Consider the following 17,340-nt stretch of genomic DNA (forward strand, 5'->3'; position numbering starts at 1 on the left):
GTGTGTTTGTGATTCCATGCCACAAATAGTTTGCAAAATAATTCCTTGCAACATCCCCAAAGCTATTATCCTTAGTAATTTTTGCATCTCTCTTTACATTTCTGCCTTAAGGCCAAATAACTGTGGTGAAATCAGGGCAAATCCAGACCCCTCCTCCAGATCCCGTGATCTGCTCTAAACAAAACAGAATGTCCACACCAATGTATTAAAGCATCCATCAAAAAAACATAATTATGTTACTATTGTTACTATTGTTTCCTAGTTCCAAAACCACATAATCTGTCATACCTTACTTCACCTGTTTCACACTAGAGCCAACAGTCCCAGTACAGAAATTACCTTCATCACAGAGACCGCAACGTTTCGAACCAGTGAAGCACCGAGCTTGCAAAGATGGACCTGCTGCAGCAGCAACCTGCCCTGACAGTCACTGGACCTGGAGAGCCCCCCCAGCCCTGCCACAGTTCAACCACCAGATGCAAGTTCATCCCATTTCCCTTGATCCTGACCTCACCCGGCTTCACAGGAGCCCTTTGAAGCAGCTCTGAGTTTTATCAAGTCAGCAGCAGCCCAAGCAGTGGTACCCTGGTAGAAAGAGCCCATACAGGTGAGGCTGCACTCAGATGATAAAGGTAACTTGCCAGCTAATGCTTCCTATGTGGTTAATTCTGCTGTGACCCTTCCACCACCTACAAACACAGAGAACATTTCAAATTGATTTGCTTTTCTTCTCAGAGTGATGGGGGACTTGACTCCATATCAAACCTTACCACTGACTTGCCAGGAAATCAGGTTTTATTCACACACAGAGGAAAAAAAAAGAAAATTGTCTCAAAAGGACCTTTCATCAAAGACTTGTTTGCCACTTGAAAACCTTACCCTTAAGTACTACATTCCAGACATCTCCATAGCTATCTGCATATGTATTGAGGCTGCAGGGTTGTGGGTTTGGGGGTTATTTGGTTTTTTTAGTTAACTCTAGCATTTCCTAGGGAGGCAACCATTTCTCCACAAGCACTTTTCTGAAATACTTTGTAGCAAAACCAAAACAATGGGAAACAAACAAAATCCCCAACCCACTTTTCTAAGTCCATTTTCCACAGGATTATTGTAAAACTGCTAAGATTTTTTTTTGGTTTCTGTAGGATAAGCAATAGCCTGCTACAGCAGTGAAAAGTCCATGCCAGCTTGGTCCCCAGGGTCCTGAGAAACAGCCCACCCATGTAACATGGCAGTAGATTTCATGTGGGCTCACAATGAGCATGCATTAAAGGAGAACCTGTAACTTCAGTAATTCCATGATGCAACAGAAAAGCTGGGCAAATGGACCACCAGGCCAACAGTTTTACAATTCCTCAGGGTTTCAGACTCCTGCAGTACTAAAGTGGTACCTTAGGCAGGCCCTGAATTGCAGCGAGGGCCGAGGGCCAGGCAGCCCGGCAGGGAAACCCTCTGTGCTACTGCCATGTGATTCTGGAAGATTGCACACAGGGAGCTGGGTAATGACAGATTTTTGTCTATAATTCCTGTGGGTTGTTAATACTGTTCCACCTGTAAGGAAGCAAAGTGATAGGAGGCACAAGCAGATGGGAATGTGGTGGCATATAGACCTTATTTCCCATGGTGCTCTATATGTATTGCCCTATTAAAGCTAGAGCCAAAACAGCATATACTTAATATTTGCAAACACGTCTTGGGTAATTAGATTGCAAATTCAACCTTTCCTTTGGCCATTAGGGCTCCTTTCCCAAGGCGAGGCTGCTACTGACGATGCTTGCACACAGCTCTCTATGAATCAGGTTTTTCACTTTTTAGTAAAAGTCAGGAATGGTTTCACTGCATTTAGCTCTTGTGGTGATGTCACCTAATCAAAGCCACATGTGCCACAGCCCAGGATTAACAGGATGCTCTGCTACAGCAATCTGCCTGCATCAGAAACCATCTTACCTCCTCCAGAAATTGTCTGGAGACCTACTGCTGTGGAAAGCTCCTGAAGAACAAGACATGTTCTAGTCATGCATTCTACTGCATTTTACAAGTTGTGACTTTGCACAGAGCTCAGTCAGAGCAGGCTGAGAGCTGAAGTTCTGAGAGAACCAAGCCTGGACACCAGCAGTTGCAGTCCCAGCCTCTTCTAACTCACCCAGGCAGGGCAGTAAAAAGGAGTTAAAAAAGGGTGGGAGAAACTATGCAAAAAAGATGCTTTCCTCATGCTTTTTAATGGTAATTTTGTGGATGTCGAATCTTGTGAAGTAGTTGTTCAGGGTTTTCTAAAAACTGATTTAATCTCAACTACACTAATGTAAATTTGGAGTAAATCCACTGATTTCATCAAAGCAGTTACTCCAGATTTCATAGCTCAGCCTAGATAAGAACCCAGGTGCATACATGCACTCATATCAGTTTGGGAAAGAGTTGCCTGTAAGCAGCCTGTGGAAACACGGAAGAAACACAGCCGTATTCAGGGGCTGCTAATGCAACAAAAGGGATTACATCAAAAGTGTACTGAGACCAGAAAATGCACTTGGCTTCAGCATTTCACCCAGGAGGCTCCTTCTAGGCTGCAAAACTCATTCTTGATTTCCAGCACTTATTTAAGATGACTCCCTTTCCCTCCATAAAAATCAACCCTCGCTTTCACGCCGCTCTGAAGCCAGTTTAACCCTTGTGTTCATGACTAAATGCATGCTCTGCTGCTGCCCTTCAGAGAGCAGCAAGCACAGCCCTTCAGAAAGACTGCTGCCAGGTCTAAATGCTGAACACAAACATTTGGATTCCCTCTGTTTTACAGTTCCCCACAAGCTTCTTAGCCTCAGTACCACACATATATTACGTGGCAAGACACGCTTTACATGCTCCTAGTCCTAGCTACTCCAGCTCTGCAGCCTGAGCAGAGGAAAGGCACTTAGAGGAAAAGCCAAAGCAGCTGAAATGCAGCTTACAGGCAGGGCTGCTGCTGCAGGGGAAAAGGCAGTTCATCCCTGTTAAACTCATCGGCTCTGCTCACGCTTCTCTAATGGAGAGTAATTGATTGCAAAAAGCACGCTCGGCATGCCCTGTGGGCTACTCCTGCCTCACTATAGCAGTAGATGTGGAAAGGAGCGCTGGCAAAAAAAAAGCATAGCCAGGGTGGTTCTTTCTGCCCCAAAAAGCACTCTCAGACATGCAGCTCCAGTGATGAGCTGTGCTGGCAGAGTAGCAAAGATGCTGTTTTTTGAAAAATGTCAAGTTTTTCAAGGCTGGAGCTGTTTGGGCCAGAATGAAATCTGGCCTTTGAAAAAGAATGTTTCCATCTGGAAATAGAGTGTATTTGTATGTGCATGCTAGGTTGCACTTGGGTCATAAAACCATAGAAACATTTAGGTTGGAAAAGACCTTCAAGATCAAGCCCAACCTTCGACCAAAATAAACCCCTTTCCTCAGTCGCCCAAAAGAGCCAGAAACTCAGAAGCTGGGGCACTTCCTGCAAACTGGATCACCTGGATTGAAACCACTGTGCCAGGTCAAGCTCAGACCTGGGGGTGCAGTGGGTGCACATGAAGAGTTTAGAGTCCCCAAAATTCCCCAGCCGTGAAAGCCCATGTGCTGATCTGGAATAACCACACTGCACCGGCCCAGCTTTTCCAGAAATTTTGAGAAGTTTACTTTGCACTGCCAAGTTTACTGCTGGATTGAGACTTTGCCTCGCAGCTGGTACAAGGATAGCCTAAATTCAGCAAGTTACAGGCTAGGTAATTTAACAAAAGTGTAAGCATGGGCCTAGATCAGGTCCAGATCAAACTGCCACCACCGAGTGCTCCAGCAGGGTATAAATCAGCACTAATTATCCTGAAAAGATGCTAGTGTGGGGCAGATAAACCTTAATGTCCCAACTCCCAGATGAGCGTCCCCTTCTAAAGGAGCAGTTCTGGCTGCTCTTCCCAACTGTCCTTTCTGTTGTCCATCTCCTTTTGACTGTAAACGTCATCTTGGCTTGGAGAAGTCTTTTGTTTCTAACCTTTTTGTCTAAAGTTCAACTACAGTCAGCACACCTTGGCAAAAGTTTTGGGTTAACTAAAACTTGGTATTTTTCATAGGAAGATGTTGTACCAAAACTTTCTCAACCAGATGGTACCACAAGGGAAAAACCTGTTGTAACAGTCATGTTTGGGAATAAATGTCCCAAGGCAAGGAGGATGTGGGATGTGTCTCTGTCCCACAGAATCAGCCAGCACCATTCACTGGTACTGAGTTTCAGGACAATGGCAAAAGTGTTGTTTAAACTCCCTGTCTCTTAGTAAGGATGATATGGAATTTATATACTTTTTCTTGATTACTAGAGGTTTTAAAAGACTTCAGGAAGACCATCAAGACACAATATTTAACATACAAAAGAAATCCCACTGGAAAAGGACAATCCTGACAGCTCAGAAGTATCAGTGTGACAACCAAGAACTTAACCTGCTACGGAGTCTGCTGCAAAAAATGTCAAATTTGCACTGGAATTAAGCAGGCTTTTCTGAGGATAAAGTCTGCAGGTCATAACACAAAGACATAGCAAACTATAAACACTGGAAGAATATATCTAACTTGGAAAGGTACCTTCTGAGTTAGTGCTAAGACTGTCACTGGCTCTAAATTAAAAGCTATGTAGGCCTGTATTAAAGATACTTAGACATGATCAGCTAAGTAATCAAAATGATTTACCTCCACTAGCAATGTGATTCTCTAGGCAGAACATGATATAATTAGAGAAAATGCAGGAACTTTTCGTTATTAGAGAGAAAATACGGACTAGAAATGAATTATTTCACTAACCCTTGAATGGCTGTTCAACATTTGGACACATTTCCCCCTCCTTCCAAAAAGCCATGTGATAAACAAACCCCCTTCATTAGAGTCTTTGAGTCCAAGATTTCACATCCAACAGATTTCTATCTGAAATATTTACAGGTAACACAGAAACCTTTCAGGTTTTTGATTACTGTACGAATTGTGGAAAGAAAACATTTTATAAATGAAAAATCCGATATAATTCCATTGGGATTCCACAGAAATTTCCCTAGATCTTATATACCTCAGTAGGGATGGGTCTGTATGCTACAGTTTCAATTTAAATACTGTCATAACACCTGGAATTCTGTAGTATGAAATAATTTCCCATTCAGTTCCATCACAAGTCTCCAAAAACTCCACATAAGACTATTATCTATTAAATTTCACAAGGCATCTTCTTAAGGCCAATGTATTACCTTGTAAATAAGAATTCTGCTTTTAATCAACATGACCAAGTAGATTACTTCCACGAGATGACATTAACTTATTATTTTTAAAACCAATATCTTTACCTATCTCTCATTTTCAAGAGCAGAATAAATGCATTTGAAGGTTTTCCCTTAGGTTAATCTATCACAACAAAACCAGAAATCTTTCCAGTATAGACATTAATGCCCATAACTCCACAAAATTTTAGCTTTTTCCTGTACATGCCCAAAACACATTTCTCAAAAGCATGTTTTAAATTTAGTTAAAATAACACTATACTGCAGTCTAGACCAAACACGCCATGAGCTCATCTTCTTCAGCTTTGCAGAATCATTTCAGTTTTTATTCCTACGTCTTTACTGCCTTCTATCAAAATATATGGCACTGGCATCTCAGCATTTTTTGCCTGCATTAATAGAAGATGGCTGCTTCGATTTCTCCTTGAAGTGTTTAATAGGACAGGGCAAGCCTCCAAAGGTAGGAGCTTAAGTTTGGATATGCATCTATAAGGTAGCTGCTCACGGCATTTAGCCTTCCTACAAGGAGTTATTCCTTATTCATTAATGAGAACTCTCTCTGCCCCCTTCTGAAGGGCAGAGTGGAGTTATTATCCCTACTTCGCAGGTGGGGAAGCAGAACTGGGGTCACTTACCTCAGCAGAAGTCCCAACCACCTCGCCTCCAGCCATGAGCCATTTTTGCAGACTGCTGCTCAAACTGACACCCTGCAGCAGGGACAGACATCCCTCACAGAAAAGAGGGACTCAGCTGGGGATGGGGTCTGGCCTATTGCCATCACATAATGCTCTCCCATTTCTCTCCCAGTGCCCTCAGGTCTGCACCTGAATTACAGGGAATATAATCCAGTTCAGTTCATTTGAACTTTGGCAGCCCCATGGCCCCCGCGAGAACGGCAGCAACAGAATACACAATGAAATCATGTCTGTTTCGAGTAAATGGAACAGGTGTAATTTGGATTCCACATACAAAGCCCAAATGACTTGTGGACTCAACTTGAAAACTGGCAAAATGCTTAATTGTGTTGCTGAATTGAGATCGGGGAGAAGATAAACCGGCTCCACGGAGCCAACAGGACTTTCACTGCTGACTTCGCTGGGTCAGTGTTTGACTCCGCATGAAAAGAGAAGCTTCTTCTGTAAATCAGATGATCCTTTACAGGATCTGATCTCATACTGAAAGAATTCTGAAAGGCAAACAGAAATTCAGCTCCCGGTGAACTTGTAGCTTCAAATAACGATGAAGAAAGGAGTGGCATAGGAAACTGAAACCCCATTGCACAACTGCTCTTTAAGAAAATGAAGGTAACATGGAGTACATAACACACTCCCAGAAAAGAGAAGCACCCAGTAAGTCCTGTCCTCAAGTGGCTGCCTTCTAAGCAATAGGCACTTCTGCTCAGAAATTATCAGGTTCACAAAAGTTACAGATGATTCCACCACCTGCCAGGTTCTTTTCTTCCCCCTCCAATTACAAAAGTTAATAATGTTTGGGATTACACTAGTTGGAACAAATGCATTAGCACAAAGAATTAAAAACATGCTCTATGTAAAGGCAAAAATTCATATGGTCCCTGCTTTGCATGAGGAAAACTTTACCATGATGTGTTAATTTCTTGAAAAATACAAGTGTGCTTTTTTCTGGATGCTGGCTTTCTTGCAGATTTTAAGATAGATGGTGAAGCAAATGCCATCCTGTATATAGCAGTGATCTTCTCTCCTAGTATTGTCAATTAGGGCTGCAACATCAATTCTTGATATAGTGAGGAGCTGGCGAAAAAATCCCGACAGCAACCTGTAATTGCCTGTGCTGGGAAAGAGTAAGTATCCATCCTGCAACCCACTCACTGCAATCTCCACCACGAATGAGTTGCCATAAAAATGGGGCAGGTACCACAGGATTGCCTATTGTCTCAGCAAATTGGAAAGAACCCACGGAGCGATGTTTTGGTTGATTTGTAGGTTCATATGAGGCTGTGAAAACAGCTTAAGTTGTCCAGCTACAACACGGCAGCTCAGCCAGGAGCCAGGGCTACCAAGGTAGCAGTGAAAGATGAGGAAAACACTGAAATTGCTCTGGTAGGAAAGGTCTGGTCCAATGAGGTGAGGGGAGCCCCAGCTCTGCTGCAGTGTCAGTAGGGCAGGGAGCTCCTGGACAGCCCCAGAGTTGGCACTGCTGCTCCTGTTTCTGCACGGTGAAGGGCTACACAGAGGAAGAGCTGCTGCTCCTGTGTAAGCACAGACAAATTGCTCACAACTCAGAACAACTGCCTGCACTCAGCCGTTCTGCATTTTCAAACAATTACACTGTCTGTGGGGTTCTGAGCAGTGTTAGCATCAACACTTTGAAGAGGGGAAAAAACTAATTTAAGCCTTTCACTGATTCAGCTATTTAAGTGATGCCACTTTGAAAAACTGGCCTAGAGAGCTGTATCCTACCCAGCACTCCCTAGGTAAGTATTTCACACCATTTGACCTCCTGAAAACAAGGTTTCCCCTCTTATGGACAGGAAAAAAAGAGCAAAAAAACCCAAAAAACCCCCAAACTAACAAAAAAATTACAAGTTAAAAGACAATAAATTGTTTTCCAATGAAATTTTTCAAGCTGAAGTAATAGATTATTAAAAATTCCTAATTTAAACAAGTAAGTTCTTGTAACCTTCAAATGAAAAATAAATACAAGAAATATTTTCTCCAAATATTTCTGTTTAGCTGAACACAATTAAAGAAAATATTCCACCATTTTGACATAGTTTGTATGCTTCTCCCCCGAGGCAGGGCTGCAGACAGAAGAGAAATTGCTCCAAATACCCATCAATCCCCAGAAGGCAAGGCCCAGCCATATAATTAGACATTGAGCAAAAGGCTTATTTCTTTCTTCTTTCTATTTTTAATATCTTTTACATAAATCCTTGGGTCCTTACTTAACTTCTATTGAAAAGAAAATGCTTGACATTTTCCCTAGGTACCTACTGAGCAACACTGAATTAGGACTTCAGGCTGTGACACACATACACCACTGTCCCATCCATAAATATGCACGTGTCACATGCATAAATACCAATAAAAGGCTATTGCTTGAAACAGAGATAGAAAAGTGCCTTCCAGCATAAGCCCAAAAACATAGATCACTGAATCCTCTCCACCACTTTGAGGACTTTTGTCTAAATAAATCTGCACAGCAACCTCTGACTTGCTAACTGAGTTTTAGAGCTGGAACAGCGAAGGATAGGAAAGCCCCTTTTCAAGATGTAACATGAGAAAACTGCTAAAGGCTGTTCTAAATAAAGAACACGAGTGCTTCCTAAAGCCATCGTTACTAAACTGCCTTTTCCCTCCCAAGGGAAAGAACAAAACAAAACAAAATCACATTATTTCTGGGCTGCCATCGTCATGAATGTTTGCCAAAGTTCCCCTCACCACCCCTGCAATTTTGGACCTAGAGGATGCAAGAGATGCTCAGCTCTCTCCAGATGATTCGGCATGAAAGTGCTCACCTTTCCCATGCACTGCCAGGGCTTGCCTTCCCTTTTCATGCCAGCTACCTGCCAGCCTGGGCTAAGAGCAAAAACTAAATGCCACAAAGCAGGACAGAACTGATTGAGCAAAGTATCAGATCCAGGGACTCTGACACAGACGTACTCCAGAGTAATCATTTAATCCTTCTGCCTCAGTCTTTCTAACTGAAAGAAAAAAAAAAGTAGCAACTATCAATTACCTACTTCGTAGGTCATATATTTGCAAAGCCCTCAGGGAGATGAAAAGCATTATACAAACTATATGCACACATGTTAACGCTGATTAATTTTCTCTGTGCAAACATACCCTTTTTTCTTCTTCATTGCCCCTCCTCTCATTATATCAGCAGTCTCATCTGGAGGAGAACGAGGAACTGCTGACAGCTGAAGTATTTTCCGCAGTTCTTTTGAGATTCAGAAATGCAACCACCCAACACAGCCCTGCGTTCAGCTGACTGTTTCCTTAATAGTTTTGCTCTTTCATGTGTTTCCTCATTTTCTGTTACATGAATTTAAAGCAATCTGATTTCCAAGTTAATTTGAAATGATGCAGGATCCATTAGTTGAGGGTATCATTTGCAAAATAACTCTGAGAGACAACTTCCACTCGCTATACTTTCAGGTACACCCTCATCAAACAAAGGCAGGGCTAGTGATGTGAATAAAGTCAGCAGAATTTGACCTAAAAAGCTTGTTGGTATACAGAGGCGCAGGGATACAGCCTAACTGCGTAAGAGCCTTGTGACACATGCAATAGCTCCTCCACAGCCTGAGGTTTACACCAATGAGCAGCCTTTTTGTGACAGTGCTTACATCCATGCCAATCAGAATATGTACAGCTTTTCAAAATACTATCTGTAAGCATTTTTCTTAGGATGTTTGCCCAGTTTCTGAAGAATACAGTCTAAATGTTTTGTGGAATAAAACTTCTGTTTCAGTTGTCACAAACTAACTCAGGGTGAAACTGAGGACTTCTGCTTTGTCAGCAGCTCAGCAGTTCCTATTAGATATAATCAAGGCTGGCCCTCTGCACCTAAGGGTAGAATTGGGATTTCTGACTTGCAGCATCCAAGATGCAGCATCCACTTATGCCCATGCATGGAAAAAACTGCACTGGCATAAGCTTCCCAGAGATGCTGTGGAATCTCCCTCTTTGGACATATTCAAAAGCTGTTTGTACCTAGCCCCAGGCAACTGGCTCTGCTTGCACAGGGAATTTGGACCAGATCACCTCCCAAGGTCCTTTCCAGCCTCAAGCAGCCTGTGTTTCCCTGAAATGGGCAATGCTCTGGTGCATCTTGGATGAATGGCCTCTGACTGCCACTGCAGCCTCTGCTCTGGATACTGTGGAGATGTCACAAGTAACGCCTCAAAGTTGTCCGTGCATAAATGCAATGGGAAGCACCCAGACTGCTGAAGTCACAATTGTTAGAGGCTGGAAGCTGAGGGGAATTTCAGGGCATTGGCTGAGGGATGGAGAAGTGACTGGATTTTCCTCCTCCTGCTCAACAACTGCAAATCTCCACTCTTAGATGTGCATGCAATCAGTAGTTCACAGGCAGGAGCCCATGCACATATTCCACAACTGAAGCCAGGAGCCTCTCGAGACAGCAAAAGTCTCCTTTGTGTTCACTGACCACCTAATGGAGTGGGAAAGCTGAACAAGAACCCAATAAAAACATGACAGGCTAACTTCCTAGCTGCTATCCTTAAGATAAAATCATTGAGGAATTGAATTTGGTACTGCTACCAAGAAAGAGTCTTGGAGGACAATCCTCAGGAAACAACACCTCACCTCTGTATTGAGCTGTGTCAAGCACACCAAGAAATCTGTGTTTAAAAAAAAAGTAAGGATTTTGAGTAGCTTTGCTCCTGCCAAGCAATCTGCTCTCAGCTGACTATAAAATCTCTCATGCTATAACACCAAAACTCCCAGGCAGAGAACACACTGACTAGCAATATAATGTTTGAAGTACTTAAAAGGGAAGAAGCAATCATGCCTGCTTTCAGAAAAGGAGATGGTGGTCTCATTAGCAAAAAAATTCAATTGCAATAGTTACCTCGGCATGTAAAGGACTCGCTCTGCCACCACAAATCCCACCCTGAAGAAGAGGTTGCTGGCTGGGATGAATGGGAAAACCAGGAACAACAAGCCAACCAAAACTTCTTTGTGTTCCAGTTTCTGTAATAATACAAAATTAAACAAGTATCAACTAAAAAAATCCAACTTAATTCACCTCTAACTTTCCCCTTTCCTTTGAGGGTCTTAAAAAAAGCAACTCAGATCAACATTTGGTAGGTTTTTGCATTTAAAAGAAATTTTTGCAAGACACTAATCTTTGATATTTATGCTGGTGCATCTAATATAGCCAGAAAGTGCACAAACACTACCCACTGTGTCTATTATTACCCTTGGAATCTTTTCCAAGGTCAGCTCTACCATATGCATGGCACAGCTATCACCTAAGCTATAACTCATGTTGGTAATATGTAAGTATAGAGTAGTGTGAATGTATACATTAGCATGTCTACGACTGTGTGACTGTATGTAAATACACAAATGCATATCACATACACACAGACTGCTGTGTTCAGCCCTAAATGTTTGTAACAGAGAAAAAACTGTTCAATCTGTTATATTTTGTGTAAAGAAAACTAGCCCCAAGTGACACATTAATGCAGTCATTTTATCCCTTTCAGGGAAAATATCTATACTTGAAATGATACTTTTGCACACAAGGTCTCCATATTCATACAAAGTCAGAAATTTGAGACATGCTGTATGCTGAAATTAATGATTTTCACTTGAGCTCAGTTAATGTCCTTCACTTGCACTCACTTTAATGTCAGCTTGCTCTTTGAGGAGAAATGGAATTACCACGTGCAGTTCAAACCAACTGTGATCCGTGGCGCCAACACAGGCGTCTGGGGATGCTGTGACCAGCAGTGGCCACTCATCCTGCCGTGGACAGACCCAAGTGGCCTGAGCAAGCTGAGTTTCAGGTTTCGCTCCACCCCAAGAGAGTAAATCAGCTCTTGCTTCTCAAAGAATGACACCAGGATAGAAATGTAGCTTTAGGTGTGTTCAATCACCCAGACAGACCGCTGTGCTTTCCCGCCCCAGATACTGCTCCTTACTGGCTGCAGACATCGTGAGAAGCTTTGTCATGCTTAGAAACAGATGCAACCAGCATCACTTAATGGTTGAAACACTTTCTAATTGTTGTGGGCAATTTCTCAGTTTTGGAGAGCAAATTGAATTCTCTTTGCCGGAGGGAGCTACATTTAGAAACGTTGAACAAGATTTTTGAGCAGAGAAATGGAGCCCAATCAATGATGCGGGGCCAAGCAGTACAAGCTGTCTTGCTTTTGCACAGCTGCAGACTGCAACAGCAGTTACCCCTGGTCTAGACAGTGGCTGAAATTCAGAAGTCCTCCTACTAAAATATATTCATCCTATTCTATGGGAAAGACAACAAGCATTTTCTATGGGTACCAAAAGCAAGGGTACAAGTCAGGAGGCTCTGATGTCACTTTAGAGGAGCTGAACCACAGGATGACAAAAAAGTGCACTGATTTCTCCTGGCTCAAAGAGGAATCATGAGGCAGAGAGAGGAGTAGAATTCACGTCTCCAGATTTCTTTATTAATATATGTTTTAAATAGCACCACAGTTATCTATGGTGCTTCTATCATCCACTTTCTCTGTATCCTGGATTCACAGTCACTAGTGCCTACATATAGTCACAACAGCATCTAAAGTACATTATTCTCAGAACTGAAGGAGACATCAATCCATAAAGATGATGAGCAGAGGTGCCTGGTAATTACAACAGAAAATTGAATAGGAAAAAAAAAGGATTAAAAATTTCTTCTCAACTCTGAATTAAAATTACCAGTTCTAGCTTGACTTCAACTTCCCTCCCCACCCAGAGCTGGAAATATACTCCATTTTTCTCTTGCAATTTGACTCTCCTTTCCCACCTTGTCTGACCTAATTTTGGTGCCCATCTTCTGCCACCACTCTACCCTAGGGCTTTGACACTAAAGACCTGGAGGCACAAGAAGGTATGTTGGCCCAAAGGGAGCGCACTGCTGGCACATAAAATGTTCTCTGTCCCCAAGATAGGCACTTGCTCTCAAACAAACCAGCTATTAAATATTTCTCCAGTTGTCGATCATTAAATCAATAATTGGGAAAACAACCTCTAGTTAAACATCTCCAGGAAGGACACGGTGTTATTCAAGGCTGCAGCACTGCAGATAAGCAAAGGAAACTGAATGCTAGAGAAAGACAAATAAAACTTGTACATCGAATGGGAAAGAGGAAAATGTGGGAATTAGCTCAGCTGAAGGATCAAATGATTCTGCATGCCCTTTTTCTCCCCAGAACAAGTCACAACTCCATGCTAATGCCATTGAGGGCTGCCAGCTCAGTCCCTTGGGCAGGGCTCAGAGACAGGAGTCCAGCAGGCACAAACCAACCTCACGGAGCAGCAGAACCCTCCTTGGTGCTCCTTATATCTGAAAAAAAAGTACCTGGCAGTGCCCTTTTTAAAGCATTCCATGAAGGCAGAGGCTTTTGGGGAGAGCTGGCCCCTAAAGGCCAGGCTTCAGCTGGTTTTGTGCTATGCACAGTCGTGCCTGTGAGCCAGTCGTAGGGCTGCAGGAACAGTGGGCAGCTGGATCTTCCCTTCAACACAAGCCATAGGAAATTCCCTCCACGTGTTTTTCTAAATAAAACAAACCCAACCTATACGTAGCCTGTTACATCTTCCAGGCAAAGAAATAAAAGAAATATTAGGGCCATTTATTTGGTTTAGCCACTTTGGTCATATGATCCCACTTCAGATAGCTGAGCTAAGGGTGTCAGAATCAGCCTCTTCCAGGTGCCCAGAGCAGTAGTAAAAGCTTTTAGAGAGTAATAGGCAATTTTGTTTGTCTTCCTTTCTCCTTAAAATAAAATATCTAGGACTAGAAATTATAGATCACTACATTTCTTTTTCCAGAGAGACAATTCCTTTCCTCTTAAAGACAGTGCTTTCTTTTGGAAATACAAAGCTTGTCTTTCTGTCACAGAAGTCTCTGCTGGGGGAGAAACAACAAACATGTTTGAATTAACCTTAGAATGATTTCTCTTGTCAAAGACAAGCTGATTTCAAATCAAAATAGCATTTATTATAGTAAATAGCTTGGCGGGAGGGAATTTTCAAATTCACATGAGCCCTTCATTATGTTGTAACAAAAAAACCCCATCAATAAAACAACAAACCAAACCAAAAACCAATTAAAAGAAAAAACTTTTTAACTTACTTTTCATACTTATCAAAGAACCTAAGAAAACTATTTGGTTTTCTAAAGGGGCAATACAAAAAGTGTCCCACTGTCTCAAACAAAATATCAAAGAATCACTCCAAGGTCAAACATGATCAATACAGCAATAAACCTCAAAAATTGCTTCCTTGGCACTTTGAGGGGAAAGGAAGAAACTCTAGAATTTCCAACTGAAAGAGGTCTTTCCGTGTTACATATAAGCCATATTCCTGAGCCATAAATAAGTATTTGCTGACTACCACTAAAGTACAAGTCTTCAACAAGGCAGAGCCCTCAAAGTGTGAGTGGAGGAGGTGCACAGATTACTTCAGCATATCTGTCATAACTATGGACTTGCACAAACCCAGCACAAACTCCTTATTTTTCCCCTTGAGAAAGCATGGTCTGAGGTGCCAGATCCATGAAGCCCACACTGTGCTGACAGGACTGATGCTCACATCGCCTGGCACCTCCAAGGGCCGAGGCGTTGGAAAGCAGAGCTGTGAGGACAGCACTCCTCCTGGCTGGACTAAGCTGCACCTCAGGGAAGACAGCAGCTGGGCAAACAAATTCAAGATAATTCCATTCTGTTCTACCTCTGGATGTTTCCAAAGGTGTTTATACGTGCTTGTCTGTTTGATGGGAAGGTGGCAATCAAATGGGTTTAATTCCCTCCTCTAACAATTTATTTTGAGAATGAGGGAAGTGTCACCTCTCCACCATTTACAGCTCCATGGAGGAAAGACCTCCTTCCTAGCAAAGGCATCAAACTCTCTGACAGTGAGCTCTGGATGGCCCATTGCAGCCAGTGAGATGCTATGCTTGGAACACCTGACTGCATGTGCAGAAAAGCTGCATCCAGGAAAGTTGGTAGTGCATGGCTGTATAAAAGCAATGATTGCTATTACACATTTCCAAACACTTGCAGGCCTAGGATTTAAGTGCATTATCCATCAAAAGAGACAAAGAGACTGAGAGAAGCTGCATGACTCTCTGCAGAACACAGAGGATGACACTTCAGTATATTCCTAAGATCCATTTGTACAAACCCTTAGTGAAGACTGCACACAACCCTACTCCATCTATTCCTGCTGTACCACTCTCTCATGAAGCCACAAGTAGCTCAGCAATGTGACTCCTCACCAGCCTGCATCAAAGCACTGGCAGCATCTCACCTGGCAAGAGGTCAGCCTCTGCAAACACCCACTCTTGCACTTTCCACATATGCAGCAATCAAGATAAAAGGGATGGTGTAGAAGCATGTCAAATTCACTCTCCATTCATGCATAAGGTGATAAAAAGAAAGCATTAAGCTAATCAGGAATTAACCCTAGGGACTGATTCCTTCAAAGAAAAAAAATCTCAGTGGTTGTAAAGCTCACAGAAGCACTAAGGGTGTTCCCAAGTCCCACCTCACTGGTGCATGCACAGATGGGCCGTGGCAGAGCTGTATCGTGCTCCATGTACCATCAGCATGGTCTCCTTTAGGTCACCACAGAAATCTGGATGGGACACACACATCTTTATCTACCGTGACCAAACAGGAGGGCACTGCGGAGCTGTGGTTATTTCACTCTGCTGCCTGTGCAACTGCTTCCAAGAAAATGATGCCAAAAGTCGGGTGCTAACAGATGGTCCAAAAAACTCAAGCATTTGGTAAGCAAAAGGTAACTTCCCCACTTCAAAACTGGCTCAGACACCTGTCTTAATCAGCCGGCTCCTAGAAAAAGAGCCACAAATTCTGTAATCACTATACTTCATTAGGAGTTTTATTTTTTCATCTCATTAAAAAAAAAAAAAAATTAAAAATCAGCATCTTTGGTAGCACCAGCTACTTGAATGCCAGGCTTAGTAACTTGCTCATTTCCTAAAATAACTAAATTTTTCTTGGTGATCATCTAGTTTTGATAGGAATAGTCATGGATTTCTAATGCTATTTTGATAACCACTGCTGACTGCTTATTTACTACCCGACACACTGATACTATTCCAAGTATTTGGCAACAACAGAAATTACTTTCCAGTTCACCAGCAGCAGCACCTATTCAGGAACTGGTGCACAGGCAAACATACACCAGTCAGAATGTGAAATCAAAACCCTTGAAAGGAGCACTGGCTTCCTAACCCAGGGTTATCCGAAGAGAAATCCTTGGCACACATCTCAGACCACCCTAATAAGATAATTCCCTCTCTGTTTCCAGAGGGAATAAAGTCCTGGTCTGTGCCACCAGGTAAAACAGCACGTTTTTCAGAAATGCTGAAAATGCCTAAAAGCTTTACATGCATGAGAACTGTGGATGCTCAACAGCTCTGGAAATCAGGCTTTTAATTATGGAATAAAAGCAGAAAGTAGTCCTTTTCCATTCCCATAATAGGGCACAGAAATATATCCTATAATATTTCACTTTTTATATTAGTATCCTAAAGTAAAATTTTGATATCTACTATTTTCTTTTTCCCTGCAGAAGTCAGCTATCCATCCATTCAGCTGTGTGTTTATGGTCTTTCTCACCCAGCTTTCTAAAATTCCCTTAAGATATAAGCTCATTTTCCCAATCCTTAATCTCTGCAACCTCTAATTCCACTTGACAAGCCAATGTGAGCAGGAGCACACAAATCTTTGAAAGAGAAGTGGAACATTCCAAAAGGAAATAGGAAAATCAACAAATTGCTCCAGGAATTAGAACAATCCTTTTGACCTTGTGGCTGCTTTTCCCTCTTCCCTTTCATTCTGCGACTGCAGGCTGCTTGACTAGGTGGGGAAAACAAAACAAAACAGGTAAAATTCAGTGCATACATTTGCAGTACATGAAAGCATGATCTTTGGAAAAGCAACTCGGTTCATGGTGAGTTTGCTCTTGAGAAGGTAACACGGAACAAGAGGAGCCTAACAAAAAACAAAACCCCCACAATAGCTTGGCATCACAATATTTAACTAAGGCCAAGAAGCCATGATGAACAATTATTACCCTCCCCCAGCTGTAAATTTCTTGCTCCTCATTTCACCTACACTCTCCTGCTCACCCCTACAACTGTGCCATTTCAAAACCTTTCAGCTCTGAGTAAGCTTTGAAATACTAACTCAAATCAGAAGAAGAAAATTGCAGAATAAAAAGAGTAATTCAACGTTAATATGCTGAAAATGGCAGAACTACCTACCCCCATGATAATTACCTACACCATGCTGCAGGCAGTAAGAGCCCATTTGGTGAGATGCTGAATATATTCATGGTGAGCCAAATCAGAACTA

General features: G+C 42.3%; 1 protein-coding gene across 3 annotated transcripts in view; it reads right to left on the bottom strand.

The window, feature by feature from the left end:
* The window catches only part of TMTC1 (transmembrane O-mannosyltransferase targeting cadherins 1), a 140,522-nt gene that overhangs the window by 50,714 nt on the left and 72,468 nt on the right, over window positions 1-17,340 (bottom strand). For all 3 annotated transcript variants that reach the window (XM_039570701.1, XM_039570700.1, XM_039570698.1), the window contains exon 9: window positions 10,839-10,960. In XM_039570701.1, coding sequence (XP_039426635.1) covers window positions 10,839-10,960 — 122 coding nt within the window. The remainder of the gene's footprint in view (window positions 1-10,838; window positions 10,961-17,340) is intronic.

This window comes from Corvus cornix, chromosome 1A, assembly GCF_000738735.6.
Source record: "Corvus cornix cornix isolate S_Up_H32 chromosome 1A, ASM73873v5, whole genome shotgun sequence".
Taxonomy (NCBI): domain Eukaryota; kingdom Metazoa; phylum Chordata; class Aves; order Passeriformes; family Corvidae; genus Corvus; species Corvus cornix.